Here is a 16,628-nt window from a genome sequence, read left to right as displayed (position 1 = left end):
ATACTTACATATGAATAAGTATAAGAAAATGTATAGGCCAGGCGCAGTGGCTCACACCTGTAATCCCAGCACTTTGGGAGGCTAAGGCACGCAGATCACCTGAGGTTAGGAGTTCGAGACCAGCCTGGCCAACATGGTGAAACCCCACCTCTAATACCAAAATTAGCCGGGTATGGTTGCGCGTGCCGGTAATCCCAGCTACTCAGGAAGCTGAGGCAGGAGAACTGCTTGAACCCAGGAGGCAGAGGTTGCAGTGAGCTGAGATCGCACTGTTGCACTCCAGCTTGGGTGACAGAGTGAGACTCCCTCTCAAAAAGAAAACAATTATATAAATATTTTCTCTGTATATAAATTCAGTCAGGAATGATAGTGACGCCGAACAACCACACTGTCCACATGAGTGTCAGAGATAGTGACACCTTTGCTTTCTGATGGTTTCATGTATACAAACGATTTCCTGCACAAAATTACATAAAATATTGTATAAAATTACATTCAGCCTACATACATGAGGTGAACATGAAACATAAAAGAATTTCATGTTAAACTTGGGTCCCGTATCTGAAATCTCTCATTATATTCAAATATTCCAAAATCCAAAAAATCCAAAATTTAAAACACTTCTGGTCCCAAGCATTTCAGATAAGAGATGCTCAGCCTGTAATACAGTATGTAGCATCTGTGTCTAGCTTCTTTCACTTAGTATTTTTAAGGTTAATCCATGCTGTAGCATTTATCAGTTCATTGTACTTCATGATTTTTATTACTGAAGGATTCTACTGTATGAATATATCACATTTTGTTTATCTACTTAGGAGCTGATGAATATTTGGAGTGTCCCCTTTTGACTATTATAAGTAGTGCTGCTATGAACATGCACACTGGAGAATTTGTATGGACATATGTTTTCATTTGTTTTGGGGAGATACCTAGGAGTGGAATTGCTGGGTTGTAGAGTATGTTTAACTTTTTAAGATACTACTAGTTTTCCAAAGAGATCATATCATTTACATTTCCACCCACAATGTATGAAGATGCCAGCTTCTCCATAGTCTCACCAGCCTAATGAAACTGTTTATTAAATTTCAGGTTGGGCACAGGATATACAGGATTCATGCCTGTAATCCCAGCACTTCAGGAGACCAAGGCAGGCGGATCACTTGACGTGAGGAGTTTGAGATCAGCCTGGCCAACATAATGAAATCCCATCTCTACTAAGGATACCAAAATTAGCCAAGAACTGCGGCCAATACCTGTAATTCCAGCTACTCAGGAGGGTGAGGCAGCAAAATCGCTTGAACCCGGGAGGCAGTGGTTGTAGAGAGCCGAGATTGCGCCACTGCACTCCAGTCTAAGCAACAGAGTAAGACTCCAATTAAAAAAAAATTAAGAATGTGGTACAGAGACACTGAGGAGAAAACACTTACTTTTATGTCACAGTATTCAGGACATCTCTCTAGGACACGTGAACTTTTCAATGTGAAAGGAAAAAGAAAACCTATGCCCTAAGCCTCCTCCAAGTACTGCTTCTTGCTAGAATCAGGTAATGCTATCTAGTGACTCTGACCCAGGCTTCCCTGTCCAACCTTAACGTTTAAGGAAAGGAACCCAAAGCCCAGAGTGATCCTAGCCCATAGGATCTTGCATATTCAGACTAGGATACTAAAATATCCAGGTTCTGGAAGTTATTTGCTAAGAAAAATAATAATAAAGTATATCTGGATGTGCCTGAGTTATGGATACTTCCACTGGGCCTCAGAACAGTTTCCTTTTAATTACCTGAAAACATATGCACGGCTACAGAAAAGTAATTACTTTAGTTGCTTAGGGCAACTGCTTATGTTTAATGTCTAATGTCATTACTCTCAATATAATTATTGCTATCTATAAAATCAGATTAATTTTTTAAAAATATTATTTAATTATTATACTAAGGTTTGGTCTCATACACTCAAATACCCTAACTGGTTCATCTTCTAACTTGGTCGTCTACTCACAACTTGGTATTTACAGAATTGCTCTTAAGGAGAGTATGACAGGGTCCATAAATGTAATAATGAGATTGTTTAAAAGAGGATAAGTTGGCCGGGCGTGGTGGCTCAAGCCTGTAATCCCAGCCCTTGGGAGGCCGAGGCGGGTGGATCATGAGGTCAAGAGATCGAGACCATCCTGGTCAACATGGTGAAACCCCGTCTCTACTAAAAATACAAAACATTAGCTGGACATGGTGGCGCGTGCCTGTAATCCCAGCTACTCAGGAGGCTGAGGCAGGAGAATTGCCTGAACCCAGGAGGTGGAGGTTGCGGTGAGCCGAGATAGCGCCATTGCACTCCAGCCTGGGTAACAAGAGCGAAACTCCGTCTCAAAAAAAAAAAAAAAAAAAAAAAGGGGGATAAGTCAATCAGCGATAGTTTTCTGAAGTTTTCCAAATAACTAGAGTAAACACAGCTTGTGATTTACAAATGGAAACCCTTTAATCATAATTGCCTCTTGCTTTTAATTCAGATACAAATAAGGCAGAAATGGGTCTGCTGACACCTACCAGTGACATAAGTCATTTAATAACTACAATATGCAAGGCCGGGCGTGGTGGCTCAAGCCTGTAATCCCAGCACTTTGGGAGGCCGAGGCGGGTGGATCACGAGGTCAAGAGATCGAGACCATCCTGGTCAACATGGTGAAACCCCGTCTCTACTAAAAATACAAAACATTAGCTGGACATGGTGGCGCGTGCCTGTAATCCCAGCTACTCAGGAGGCTGAGGCAGGAGAATTGCCTGAACCCAGGGGGTGGAGGTTGTGGTGAGCCGAGATCCTGCCATTGCACTCCAGCCTGGGTAACAAGAGCGAAACTCCGTCTCAAAAAAAAAAAAAAATAACTACAATATGCAATGTATGTGGTACTCCTCAGGCATCGATTTTTCTACATCTTACATTTCTTTTGAGGTAAATTTCAGTGTACAGTATATGAAACACATAAGGCAAAGCTTTCAAAAACAAAAAAGTAAAATATAAACAAGATAATTCAAATACTTTTCTGCTTAGAAGTCATAAATGGCATTTTATAATACTGTTTTCATCTGTAAGAGGAATATTTCGCCAAAACTATTTTATTGGTTGAATAAAAAAAGTCTCATGCTGTTTTACATTGAAAATAGATTCAGATTTATTATACTGTTCTAATTTCCTGGTCTCACGAAACATACAGTGCTTCAACGTCTTTTTTTTTTTTTTTTTTTTTGGAGACAGTCTCACTCTATTACCCAGGCTGGAATGCAATGGCATGACTTTGGCTAAGTGCAGTCTCCGCTTCCTGGGTTCTGAAATTCTCATGCCTCTGTCTCTCAAGTAGCCAGGATCACAGGCATGTGCCATCATGCCTAATTTTTTTGTATTTTTAGTAGAGACGGGGTTTCATCATACTGCCCAGGCTGGTCCCCAAGTCCTGGCCTCATGTGATCCACTGGCTTCGGTCTACCGAAGTGCTGGGATTACAGGCATGACCCACATACCTGGCCCAATTTTTTTTTGAGACGGAGTTCCGCCCAGGCTAGAGTGTAATGGCACAATCTTGGCTCACTGCACCTCCGCCTCCTGGGTTCAAGTGATTCTCCAGCCTCAGCCTCCCAAGAAGCTGGGATTACAGGTACTCACCACCATGCCTGGCTAATTTTTATAGTTTTAGTAAAGACAGAGTTTCACCATGTTGGCCAGGCTGGTCTCGAACTTGTGACCTCAGGTGATGCACACACCTCAGCCTCCCAAAGTGCTGGGATTACAGGCATAAGCCACCACACCTGGCCTACAACATCTATTTTTTATGTCAATTAACACTATAATTCGTTAAGTATTTAGCATGTACCTCCTCACCTCTGGGCTTATCTCAGCTATACAATCTGTTTTCCTGGTCATTACATGGTGCTTATCACAAACCCACAGGATTTTAAGGTTAGACTGTATTTCTTCACTCTTATTTTAATGTTGAAGCTACTGAGGCCCACTTTAATGAGGCCCAGAGGGGTTTAATGAGCTTGTTAGTCATCAAAAAATGAATAAATTTGCAATGAGAAGTACTAGGGTCAAGTTCCAGCATTACTACCTAGGATAACTTTGAACAATTTAGCATTCATGATCATCAATCTCCTTATCTGTAAAATTAGAAGCATATTATATCATTCACAGGATTTTAATGGAGAACAGTATGTCAGATTGCAAAAATGCAATTATGTAAAAACAACAGAAAATTTCTACAAACCTTCTGAAGTTCATCAAGTAATAGATTTTTCACATGTTGTACTGAGGCTAAATGTGTATTCACTCTGACAGTTGTGAATGATGGAGGATGTGACAGGTGTTTTAACAAAGTTTCAAACTTCCTTTCTGCTGCTTCTTTACCGAAAGCTGACACAATCTAAAAAAGCACAAGTGAATGTTTAAATTTCTTAAGAATCCAAAAGTCAGCAGAACATGCTTACATATTCATTGCATCTAATTAAACATCATTTAGAAATTATTCAACTCCACTCCATTTTGATGTATTGTTTATATGTCAATGACACTAAGGAAATAGTAATACTTTACAGGTTTCTTTGGCTTAAACGTGGTAATATACAACTAAGAAAATGCCTGACATAAAGGGCTTAGAAAAACATTGCCTAAACTTCAAAGCATTATGGACATTTTGCAAATATTAATATCTGCTACATTTGCTCACATAAATTCACGAATTCAGTCTATTTATGATGCGTTACCAATACATCATCTCTGTAGAGCTGACATTATACCCAAGTTAGCTAGATGTTAGCTAACTTAACAGCATATCCAAGAGAAAACTGGGTGATATCCTATTAAAAGGCCAATATTTAAAGAATAAGTAACAATGATATAGTCACTGCCATTCAAAGATTCCCCCAGAACATCAGCTTTTTATTATTAAATGTAATTTTTATTATTAAATTATTTATATTAATAATAAATACAATATATATTAATATATATTGTATATTATCTTTTTATTAAATATAACATGGTATTAAATGTAACACGTATTTTCCAAAAATGATGAGTTGCAAAGACACCTGTCAGATATGACGATATAAAGACTCAAACAATGTTCACTTGTAATTAATCGAAGCTTCTCAAGAAACATGTTTCTTTTCTTTTCATATTTGACTAAACCCTGCTCTACAGAATCCTGACAAACCGCTTGTTAGCCTAATCCATTAGCCTTAAAGTCTTCAGTATTTCTTAAGGTTTAGTCTTATCAAAACCGAACATTCAGTCTGGGCAACATGGTGAAACCCCATCTCTACGAACAATACAAATATCAGCCAGATATGGTGGCCCCTGTCTGTGGTCCCAGCTACTCAGGAGGCTAAGGTGAGAGGATCGCTTGAGTCCCAGAGGTCGAAGCAGCAGTGAAGTGAGATTGCGCCACTGCACTCCAACCTGAGCAAGAGTGAGACCGTCTCAAAAACAAACAAAAAAACAAGAAACTTAATATTCCTTTCCCATCAATACTTTTCACAAAGGCACAGCTTTTCTTTTTGTAAAACCATACTATTGATGAGACTCTTGAAGCAGAGGTGGCGTCAAAGACCTGTGGATCTTCTTTATAAAACAATGTTCGCCATTTTAAAATCTGCTGAAAAAAACTGTGGAGTGACCCTACTTCTCTTAACATGTCTTATATTTCAAGTCTCTTGAAATCAACAGAATGTATTTTTTCTTTCCATACAGTCTAGTCCCTCAACGTAATCTGTGGAAATGAAACGTAGGAATCAAATCTAAATGTCATGGCTTCAGTAACATTCAAAAATGAGGCCAGGCACAGTGGCTCATGCCTGTAATACCAGCACTTTTGGAAGGGCGAGGTAGGCTGATCGCAAGGTCAGGAGTTTGAGACCAGCCTGGCCAAAATGGTGAAACCCCATCTCTATTAAAAAATACAAAAACTATCAAAACATGTTTAGCTGTTTTCTAATGCTTTGTATTTTCAGTTAAAACCCAGAGAGATTTTGAGCCTTGTATTTTTCTGATACTTGAAATGGAGGGATCAAGAACACTTCATGGTTAATCTGTCAAACCTGCTGCAAGAGCCATAACTTTGAGGCATTTTCTAAATGAACTATGGGGATCCAGGATTTGTAATTTCTTGATCTAAACTTTATGCTGCGTAAATCAAATATCAGAAATGCACATTTCATAGTGTGAAGCACTCATTTCTAAACCTTATTATCTAAGGTAATATATGCACCTTTCAGAAATTTGTGTTCAAGTAAGTAAAGCATATTAGAATAATTACGGGTTGACAGATTTTTAAAATAGAATTTAGAGTATTTGTGTGGGGTTTTGTTTGTTTACAAATAATCAGACTATAATATTTAAACATGCAAAGTAACTGACAATAATGTTGCACTTGTTTACTAAAGATACAAGTTGTTCCATGAGTGAACATGTAGACTGACACACAGACACCCAAACTATTGCATTAAGAATCCTGGAGGTCGGCCGGGCGCGGTGGCTCAAGCCTGTAATCCCAGCACTTTGGGAGGCCGAGGTGGGCGGATCACAAGGTCAAGAGATCGAGACTATCCTGGCCAACATGGTGAAACCCCGTCTCTACTAAAAAAAATACAAAAATTAGCTGGGCGTGGTAGCGCGTGCCTGTAGTCCCAGCTATTCGGGAGGCTGAGGCAGGAGAACTGCCTGAACCCAGGAGGCAGAGGTTGCAGTGAGCGGAGATTGTGCCATTGCACTCCAGCCTAGCGCCTGGTGACAGAGTGAGACTCTGTCTCAAAAAAAAAAAAAAAAAAATCCTGGAGGTGTGTTGCAGACCATAGCTAAAGCTGTTATTTTCTTTTTTTTTTTTTTTTTTGAGACGGAGTTTCACTCTTGTTACCCAGGCTGGAGTGCAATGGCACGATCTCGGCTCACTGCAACCTCCGCCTCCTGGGCTCAGGCAATTCTCCTGCCTCAGCCTCCTAAGTAGCTGGGATTACAGGCACGCGCCACCATGCCCAGCTAATTTTTTGTATTTTTAGTAGAGACGGGGTTTCACCATGTTGACCAGGATGGTCTCGATCTCTCGACCTCGTGATCCACCCGCCTCGGCCTCCCAAAGTGCTGGGATTACAGGCTTGAGCCACCACGCCCGGCCTAAAGCTGTTATTTTCAGTCAGGAAGACTACCTGTCATGAAGGTATAAAATAATTTAGGGCCGGGCGCGGTGGCTCAAGCCTGTAATCCCAGCACTTTCGGAGGCTGAGGCGGGTGGATCACGAGGTCAGGAGATCGAGACCATCCTGGTCAACAAGGTGAAACCCCGTCTCTACTAAAAATACAAAAATTAGCTGGGCATGGTGGCGCGTGCCTGTAATCCCAGCTACGCAGGACGCTGAGGCAGGAGAGGAGAATTGCCTGAACCCAGGAGGCGGAGGTTGCAGTGAGCCGAGATCGTGCCATTGCACTCCAGCCTGGGTAACAAGAGCAAAACTCCATCTCAAAAAAAAAAAAAAAAAAAAAAAAAAAAAAAAAAAAAAAAAGCCTGTAATCCCAGCACTTTGGGAGGCCGAGGTGGGTGGATCACGAGGTCAAGAGATCGAGACCATCCAGGTCAACACGGTGAAACCCCGCCTCTACTAAAAACACAAAAAATTTAGCTGGGCATGGTGGCAGGTGCCTGTAATCCCAGCTACTCAGGAGGCTGAGGCAGGAGAATTGCCTGAACCCAGGAGGCGGAGGTTGCGGTGAGCCGAGATCGCGCCATTGCACTCCAGCCTGGGTAACAAGAGCGAAACTCCGTCTCAAAAAAAAAAAAAAAAAAAAAAAAATGTAGAAGTGAATGTTTTTTCTGTACCATCTATGTGCAATTATACTCTAAATTCTACACTACATTAAAGTAAATGGACATTCCAGAATATAGATGTGATTATAGTCTTAAACTATTATTAAACCAATGATTGCTGAAAATCAGTGATGCATTTGTTATAGAGTATAACTCATCGTTTACAGTTTGTTTTAAGTGGCATTATCATAACTAGATGGTGAATAACATATTCCCAATAAATTTATATAGCAGTGAAGAATTACATGCCTTCTGGTGGACATTTTATAAGTGCATTTTATATTACAATAAATTTTTTTTCTCTTTAAAAAAAAAAAAATACAAAAATTAGCAGGATGCGGTGGCAGGCGCCTGTAGTCCCAGCTATTTGGGAGGCTGAGGCAAGAGAACTGCTGGAACTCAGGAGGCGGAGGTTACAACGAGCTAAGATTGGGCCATTGCACTCTAGCCTGGGTAACACTGCAAGACTCCGTCCGGAAAAAAAAAATAACATTTAACTGGTGTTAATTTGAATAAAATACTAAAGTTTTGGAAGAAACAAAGTTGCTTAGAGGCAGCATGGTAAAGTGGAAGAGAGGACAGGCTTTGCAATCAAAGACAATCCACATTTATGGAAGACATCTGTGGTAGGCACTGCCAATAGCCAACAAAATTAACATTTTTTTGAGGACTTAACACGCCAAAGCAATGCTAGTTGTTTTCACTTACGTTTAATATCATAAAACAACCTGGTAAAATATTTTTAAACAATCTCAATTTTTCACAGAGGAGAAAAATCGAGGTTAAGCTACAATTTACAAAGCCCTGGAATGCTAATCAAGTGCCTGAGAGTCAAAAGCTGTACCTTTGTTCATTACACCTGAACTCTTTCCCTCCAGATTTCAGCAGTTACTTGATAGCTGTGTCAACTTGGGTCAGTTACACAATTCCTTGAACACTCATTTTCTCATCTATTAAAATGGGAACAAACCTTCACGAAAAAAAAAAATTACGATTAAAATACGCAAATCACCTAGCACAACTATTGGCATAAAAGAGGCACGCAACAAATTACAGAATCCTTTTCACCTGAGAGCCAGAGCAAGCGCTCTTTTAAAATTCGACTTGAAGACAGGCACCTTTTCTTGTTCATCCTTGTAACCCTTTGTGCCACGCCTGACAGGCACACGCACCTCTCCCTTCTTTTCCGTTCCTAAATGTTCAAACATATACTTTATTCACCTCGTATCTCAGTAAGCTTTAATACCTGAAGAATCATATTGGTATTTTTACATTTGGATAAAGTAGTAAGAAACGATGGCTCTAAAGATTTCCCTTTAGACTGTTTTCTATTTCTATAGAGTGTGTGAATATTTGTTTTCGCAAAATATCTAACATCGTTAGCTGACCTACCTCCTTATTCACAAAGCCTTCCTTAAGATAGTTTTCAACCTCGGGTCTCAAAGATACCTTAGGGAAAACAGACATTTTCCCTGTTGCTTAGCTCTCCACCAAGAGAAACGCTGGAAAACTGTGTTTTTTCCTCTTTCCGAATTAATAATGACGAGGGGCTTGACACCAAATACTGAAGAAAATCTAGCCGATCAAGCTGAGTTAAATTTGGAGATGCAAAAGTAAGTCCACGCTTTTTCAAACATAGCGGATTAGAAGCGGCTGCCTGGTTTGGTCTCCACCACGCCTCACCGAGGTAATGTTTTCTCGTGGAGATGCTCACGGAAATCACTGAGCCAATGCCACTTACGTTGCAAGGAACCAAAAAAAGAGAGAAAAAAAAGTCTTAGCAATTGAATCTGTGCTGAGACGGACGCAAATCAGTAAGGCAGACAGTCAGCAGCTCGCTCGCTTGCGGTCCTTTGTGCCAGTTTCCAAACACGCGCCCACTGTTTGTCGGCGGAAGTCGCTTCCGGCTTACGTCACGTCCGGGGCTTGCGGTCCGCGCTTTTTCCGGTCCCCCAATCAGCGCCCGCAAAGTTCCCCAACGCTACGCCACGTCACGCCCCCGAAGGTTCCTAAGCCTATGGGGGAGGCGCTTTTGCCTGCTGCCAGTCCTGGGGAGCCTTAAGTAGGCAAGGGCCGCTGGCGAAAGGGATGAAAATATTTAGTTCTCGGTACTGGAGAGCTGGGTGCCAGGGGCAATGGAAAAATGGCCAGATGGCGTGTGAAAGATGCTGCTGCTGGCCTCAATAAAGGCAGGGGCCCAGTTGCTGTGGTGCTGCATGGCCTCCAAGTAGAGGATGAGGCCAGGACTTGGGCGCATCAGTCACCGTTTGATCTCATGAGATGATTTTACCTCTCTCAGGCGTACAGATCTGGTTTTAGTTGTTCATATTTTTGAAAGTACAGATAATGTTTACCGTTGTTTATAAGGCTAACTGCTACTTGTATCAGTTGACATTCTTTAGAGCTTGAGAGACACTTGCCATGATTTTTTTTTTTTAATGATCATAAGTAGACAACGATATAGGTTTAAAAAACGAGAGTACCGGCCGGGCGCGGTGGGTCAAGCCTGTAATCCCAGCACTTTGGGAGGCCGAGGCGGGTGGATCACGAGGTCAAGAGATCGAGACCATCCTGGTCAACATGGTGAAACCCCGTCTCTACTAAAAATACAAAAAAGTAGCTGGGCATGGTGGCGTGTGCCTGTAATCCCAGCTACTCAGGAGGCTGAGGCAGGAGAATTGCCTGAACCCAGGAGGCGGAGGTTGCGGTGAGCCGAGATGGTGCCATTGCACTCCAGCCTGGGTAACAAGAGCGAAACTCCGTCTCCAAAAAAACAAACAAACAAACAAAAAAAAAACGAGAGTACCTAACCAAAGTCATTGAGCCATTTTATGATTGTACAGTAAAATCAAAATAGTTCTCCTGTCTCTTTGCCGTATGTTTTTTGCAGCACACCATGGTAATTTACACATAACTATAGGAAAGGGTTTTTTTCTCTAATTTTCACACCTAATTATACACACACACACACACAACAAGTACTTTCTATGATACACCGACTCTTTACCAGAGAGAGTAGAAAATACTCTATGGCCATTATACCATACAACAACTTGCAAGGTGTTTATCATTTTCTCTTTTTTTTTTTTTTTTTTTTTTTGAGCTGTCACCAGGCTGGAGTGGCATGGTGGGATCTCCACTCATTGCAACTTTCGCCTCCCAGTTCAAGAGATACTCCTGCGTCGGCTTCCAGAGTAGCTGGGATTACAGGCATGCACCACCAGGCCCGGGTAATTTTTGTATTTTTAGTAGAGATGGTGTTTCCCTATGTTGGCCAGGCTGGTCTCAAACTCCTGACCTCAAATGATCTGCCCACATCGGCCTCCCAAAGTGTTGAGATTATAGGCATAAGCCACCATTCCTGGCCCATTTTCTCTGTTTCAAAGAGTAAATCAAGGTTCCCAGGGTTGAAATGACTTTCCATGGTCTCACAAATAAAAAGCCAGGATAAGACTGGTGATTTGGCTTCTAGAGCCAATACCTTGTCGTTGACCGTACCATATTTATTCAATAAATCCATGGGATTCTTTCATGGCTGAAAGATCTGAAAGTGATCAATGTCTAAATCAGACATTAGGATCAGCTGGGTTCAAGCGATCCTCCTGTCTCAGCTTCCTGAGTAGCTGGTATTGCAGGTGTCCACCATCACGTCCAGCCAGACTGTAACTAAATTTTATCTAGTCCTTCCTTTTTTATATTTTTCCAGGTCACCTTTTTATTTCTTCTGTGATAGGCATCCCTCTTATTACTTGTCAAAATGTTATTTCAGATTGATCCTGGAAGAAAGGTCTTAATTCTGCTTCTAGCTATCTCCATTCAGAGAAACTCTTTCCCTCCTAATTTCAATCCTACATAGTTCCATGAAGATAACGTGATACCTATAGTCACCCATTTACCCATAAATCCAATTCTGTATCAGTACAGCAGCTCCAGTCTAAGCATCTCAAATTTATTTGGCCTTTGAGACACTATAAATTAGGACCTATAATATCTGGAAAGTAAACGGAAGAATGAATATGATTTAGTTTGGAATACTGCCAGGATTAAACAAACAACCAATTAAACCAGTCTTGGATTGGTTCATCTTTATTTCTAGAAATAATACTATACACCTTACTGAGAACTTCCCATTTTTCTTGCTATGCTTATGTAACATTGGAAATTAGCACCATAATTTGCTTTGGGGAACAACACTTCCCTGAAAATTCAACAGTCCAACTGTTGCCAGACTTAAACTCCTGGCTGCTTTATCTTGAACATATACTTCCGACCTAAGTAAGGAACAAACAACACAGATTCTTGAAAAGAAAATGGTATTTTAATGTATGAGTGAAGTTTAGCAGTGTTCTTGGGCAATCTGTATTTTTGCAATGGTTAAGACCCTGACCTCTGGTGTCAGGCTACTAGGGTTCAGAGTCCAGTTCTTGCAACCTTGGGCAAATTATTAAAGTTGTTTACATTTCAATTTCTTCATCTGTTAAATACAGGTAATAGCTCCTGCTGCATAATTTTACTAAAAACCAAACAAATTTGGTAGAGTGCTTTAAACAGGGATAGAACAAAGTCCTCAGTAAATGTTACATAGTATTTTTAAACAAGTGTTATCATGTACTGAAGGAATGGCTATAGGATAGTGAAAAGTCATTTGTGAGATTTGAGGTGTTTGGAAGATGTCAGAGTGAAGATTTCAGGTCTTTGGGAAATGTCAGAGGCTTCACCAGAAGGCATGGGACGGTAGTAAAGAGGGGAAAAGTTGTTTCTAGAGAAGAGAGGACCAGACAATTCAAGAAACTGGATCAGCTTCAGAAGCCAAAAACCTACTATAAATGGGTAACTTATAAGCCACCATGACTGCCACTGAGCAGCCGAGCCCCTAAAGGACTACATGCATTTTTGATGGAAACTTTGAAGTACCTGTTGGAAGGAGCATTTATCAAATGTGGGAAGGCTGGTCACATTGAGCCCTGAACTACAGAAGAGATGTCAATTCTCATTACTGAATTGTGACCAGTCATAGATCTACAACTATTTTACATCTAGTAGATGTTTTGAAACTCAGGGTATTATGGCTCTTCTTTGTAAACAAAGCAACTTTGTCAGAAATTTACCAACACTCTTCCTAACGACAGAATTGGGACATTAATTTCTTTTTTATTACCTACAGCATCTAAAAAGTGTTGGTCTCTCAATAGATATTTACAGAAGTTGTGGGGAATATTCCCGTGTGAGATCCCAAACACAGTTTCCTACTGGAGGCAGTCAAGCTATCCGGAAATATAGGAACTGAAAGATGAATGATCAGTTTCTAATATCAACCACAATATCGTTTGGGCCTAAAATTATGCGTTGCTGCTAGACCAAGTGACCCTCTGCCAGCAACCGGTTCCTGCTTTTAACCTTTTTATGACTCTTTAAGAATAAGCCTTAGCCGGGCGCGGTGGCTCAAGCCTGTAATCCCAGCACTTTGGGAGGCCGAGGCGGGTGGATCACGAGGTCAAGAGATCCAGACCATCCTGGTCAACATAGTGAAACCCTGTCTCTACTAAAAATACAAAAAACTAGCTGGGCGTGGTGGCGCGTGCCTGTAATCCCAGCTACTTAGGAGGCTGAGGCAGGAGAATTGCCTGAGTCCAGGAGGCGGAGGTTGCGGTGAGCCGAGATTGCGCCATTGCACTCCAGCCAAGAGCGAAACTCCGTCTCAAAAAAAAAAAAAAAAAAAAAAAAAGAATAAGCCTTAAACCTTACCTGACTGCCTTGTACCCTAGATAATGGTTTAACTGTCGATATTTGCAAAGCAAATGTCACCATAAGGGATGGCTTCGATTTCTTTTTTTTTTTTTTTTTGAGATGGAGTTTCACTCTTGTTACCCAGGCTGGAGTGCAATGGCACGGTCTCACCGCAACCTCCGCCTCCTGGGTTCAGGCAATTCTCTTGCCTCAGCCTTCTGAGTAGCTGGGATTACAGGCACGCACCACCATGCCCAGCTACTTTTTTGTATTTTTAGTAGAGACGGGGTTTCACCATGTTGGCCAGGATGGTCTCGATCTTTTGACCTCCTGATCCACCCGCATCGGCCTCCCAAAGTGCTGGGATTACAGGCTTGAGCCACCGCGCCCGGCGGCTTTGATTTCTGACTCAGAGACTCCTGAATGGGGAATTTGAGTTAAGTTGAGTCAGGAGTAGACAAAGGAGAATCTGATTAAAAGATATTCTGATGAGCAAAACCAGAAAACCTTTTCACATCTTAGTTCTAAAACAAGGTCAAACCATAGATACCTGCAGCCAGGAGGAATAATGTTTGGATGTAAACAAGCTTTGTGAATAATGTTTGGATGTAAGCAAATTTTGTGATTACAGGAAATTCTGTTACTTTTTACAACCACTGATTGCATATCTGACTTCTCTATTGTATAGGCCCTGTGAGGTATACATTTGCATTTCCTCTTGCTATGAAGTAAACCAGAGCCAAGAAAGTGTACTTATTCCTGGCCTTTGAAAAATAAAATTTGCTGTTTAGGCACAGCCTATCAGCCCTCCAGACGCCTCGCTTTCTCTCTCTCTGTCTTTATTATTTTTCCAGGCGCACTCCCTCTTCCAGATATTGGGACCCTCTTGCAGGTCGAGAGACCCCCCAGCAGACGTGCCTACTCGTCCCGGATGGTCCACGACAAGAAGTAGATCATATTGATTTCAGACCATATGGATGAGAGAATTTTCTGATGGGAAATCTATCAGTCCCACCTAATCTAGATACTCATCAACTAAATTGAAATCACAATGGGCACTGCCTTAAAGGTTGAGCAAAGTTAAAAAATGGTGGCTTACATCTGTAATCCAAGCACTTTGGGAGGCCAGGACTGGCATATCATGAGGTCATGAGTTTGACATCAGCCTGACCAACATGGTGAAAACCCATCTCTACTAAAAATACAAAAATTAGCCAGGTTTGATGGCATGTGTCTGTAATCCCAGCTACTGAGGAGGCTGAGGCAGGAGAATTCCTTGAACCTGGGAGGTGGAGGTTGCAGTGAGCCGAGATTGCACCACTGCACTTTGGCCTGGGTGACAGAGCAAGACTTTGTCTCAAAAAAAAAAAAAGTAATGGACAAATTGATCTGAGTTGTATGAGTAATAAATTGAATTCAATTACAGCTACAGCTAGCTCTTCCAAGTATTATTTGAAGTTACTTTATAATAGTTCCTTTTAAAAACATATTAGATATAGTTTTATTTTTTAAATTCCCATGTTGTTTGGCATTTTTCTTCCTTGAACTTCAACAAAATATTTTGTTGAACTGGGCAGAAAATTTACTGGGATTCCAATTTAATTAAAGGAATTAATTTCCAATGAACACTTAAGAATATAAGTTATAGCCGGGCGCGGTGGCTCAAGCCTGTAATCCCAGCACTTTGGGAGGCTGAGGCGGGTGGATCATGAGGTCAAGAGATCGAGACCATCCTGGTCAACATGGTGAAACCCCGTCTCTACTAAAAATACAAAAAATGAGCTGGGCATGGTGGCGCGTGCCTGTAATCCCAGCTACTCAGGAGGCTGAGGCAGGAGAATTGCCTGAACCCAGGAGGCGGAGGTTGCGGTGAGCCGAGATCACGCCATTGCACTCCAGCCTGGGTAACAAGAGCGAAACTCTGTCTCAAAAAAAAAAAACAAAAAAAAAAAAACAAGAATATAAGTTAAAATTCCACCCCCTCCCCACACACACTTTTTTTTGGTTCAGACAGGGTCTCACTCTGCCACCTAGGCTGGAGTCCAGAGGCACGATCTTAACCCACTGCAGCCTCGACCTCCCTGGCTCAAATAAGCATCTTGCCTCAGCCACCCCATTAGTTGGGGCTACACATGTGCAACGATATGTCCATCTAATTTTTGTATTTTTTGTAGAGACAGTATTTCCCCATGTTTTCCAGGCTGGTCTAATTCCTGGGCTCAAGCAGTCCACCTGCCTTGGCCTCCCAAAGTGCTAGCATCACAGGCATGAGACACCGCCTGCAAAATGCATTTGAATGTATTTTTTTCTAATAGATTTATAGATACATCAGCATGATTTCTGTACAAATAATATATAACTATATTCTATTAATCAATCATACTACTTTTAATAATTATGGCTAGTTTTATTTCCCTCCAATTTGTAAAAATTTTAGATTTCCAAATCAGCAAATAAAACTTTTAAATATGAAAAAATATTTTAAAAACATTAGAACAGTCTCATTGTCAGGTAAATTGATCATAAGAAAAGTGTTAAAAGTAAAAGTAAATTTTAACAAGCTGAAAACTTCAACATTAAAGTTTTCTTAAATTTCAAAGATGCAAAACAAATAAAAATATCAACAGCCCTCTTCAAATAAATATTCATTCCACTTCGTTAAAACTGGAAGTATAATTCAAATTTAACTGTCTCTAAAATATCATAAAAATGTTTAAGAAATCATTAGCTTTTTGCTTCAAATCTCTGCATTTTCATACCAAGATGCTTTGTTCTTTTCAGAAATGGTTTTCTTAGAAATCCAAAAGCCAGGGGAAAAAAAAGCAGAATGTGGTTTATATCCATGTCTAACAATTGAAGAAGCTGTTACAGAATCTAGTTTGCTGTGTAATAATGAAGCTAGGACTAAAAATGTCCCTTTAAGCCATTATTTACACAAATACAAAATTATTCGTTTATGGTCCAAACTGATAGACATGAAAGGTAAGTTTGAATTGGGTAGGGTGGCTCACGCCTGTAATCCCAGCACTTTGGGAGGCCAAGGTGGGTGGATCACG

At 40.9% G+C, this 16,628-nt stretch overlaps 1 protein-coding gene across 5 annotated transcripts in view; it reads right to left on the bottom strand.

Moving 5' to 3' along the window:
• The window catches only part of NSUN6 (NOP2/Sun RNA methyltransferase 6), a 59,919-nt gene extending 50,172 nt beyond the window's left edge, over positions 1–9,747 (bottom strand). For 3 of the 5 annotated variants that reach the window (XM_039478785.2, XM_074404963.1, XM_074404964.1), the window contains exons 1-2: positions 9,238–9,747; positions 4,255–4,410 (exon numbers count right to left, since the gene is read on the bottom strand). In XM_039478785.2, the coding sequence (XP_039334719.1) occupies positions 4,255–4,410; positions 9,238–9,312 (231 nt within the window). In that variant the 5' untranslated portion in view covers positions 9,313–9,747. Of the gene's footprint in view, positions 1–4,254; positions 4,411–8,689; positions 8,797–9,237 lie in introns of those variants that run through there. The other 2 variants (XM_074404966.1, XM_074404967.1) reach the window with 2 other exon arrangements.
• Between the last annotated feature and the right edge of the window lie 6,881 nt (positions 9,748–16,628).

Source organism: Saimiri boliviensis, chromosome 8 (assembly GCF_048565385.1).
Source record: "Saimiri boliviensis isolate mSaiBol1 chromosome 8, mSaiBol1.pri, whole genome shotgun sequence".
Classification (NCBI taxonomy): domain Eukaryota; kingdom Metazoa; phylum Chordata; class Mammalia; order Primates; family Cebidae; genus Saimiri; species Saimiri boliviensis.
The sequence above is the reverse complement of the archived record's forward strand: the minus strand, read 5'-3'. Positions and strand labels throughout refer to the sequence as shown.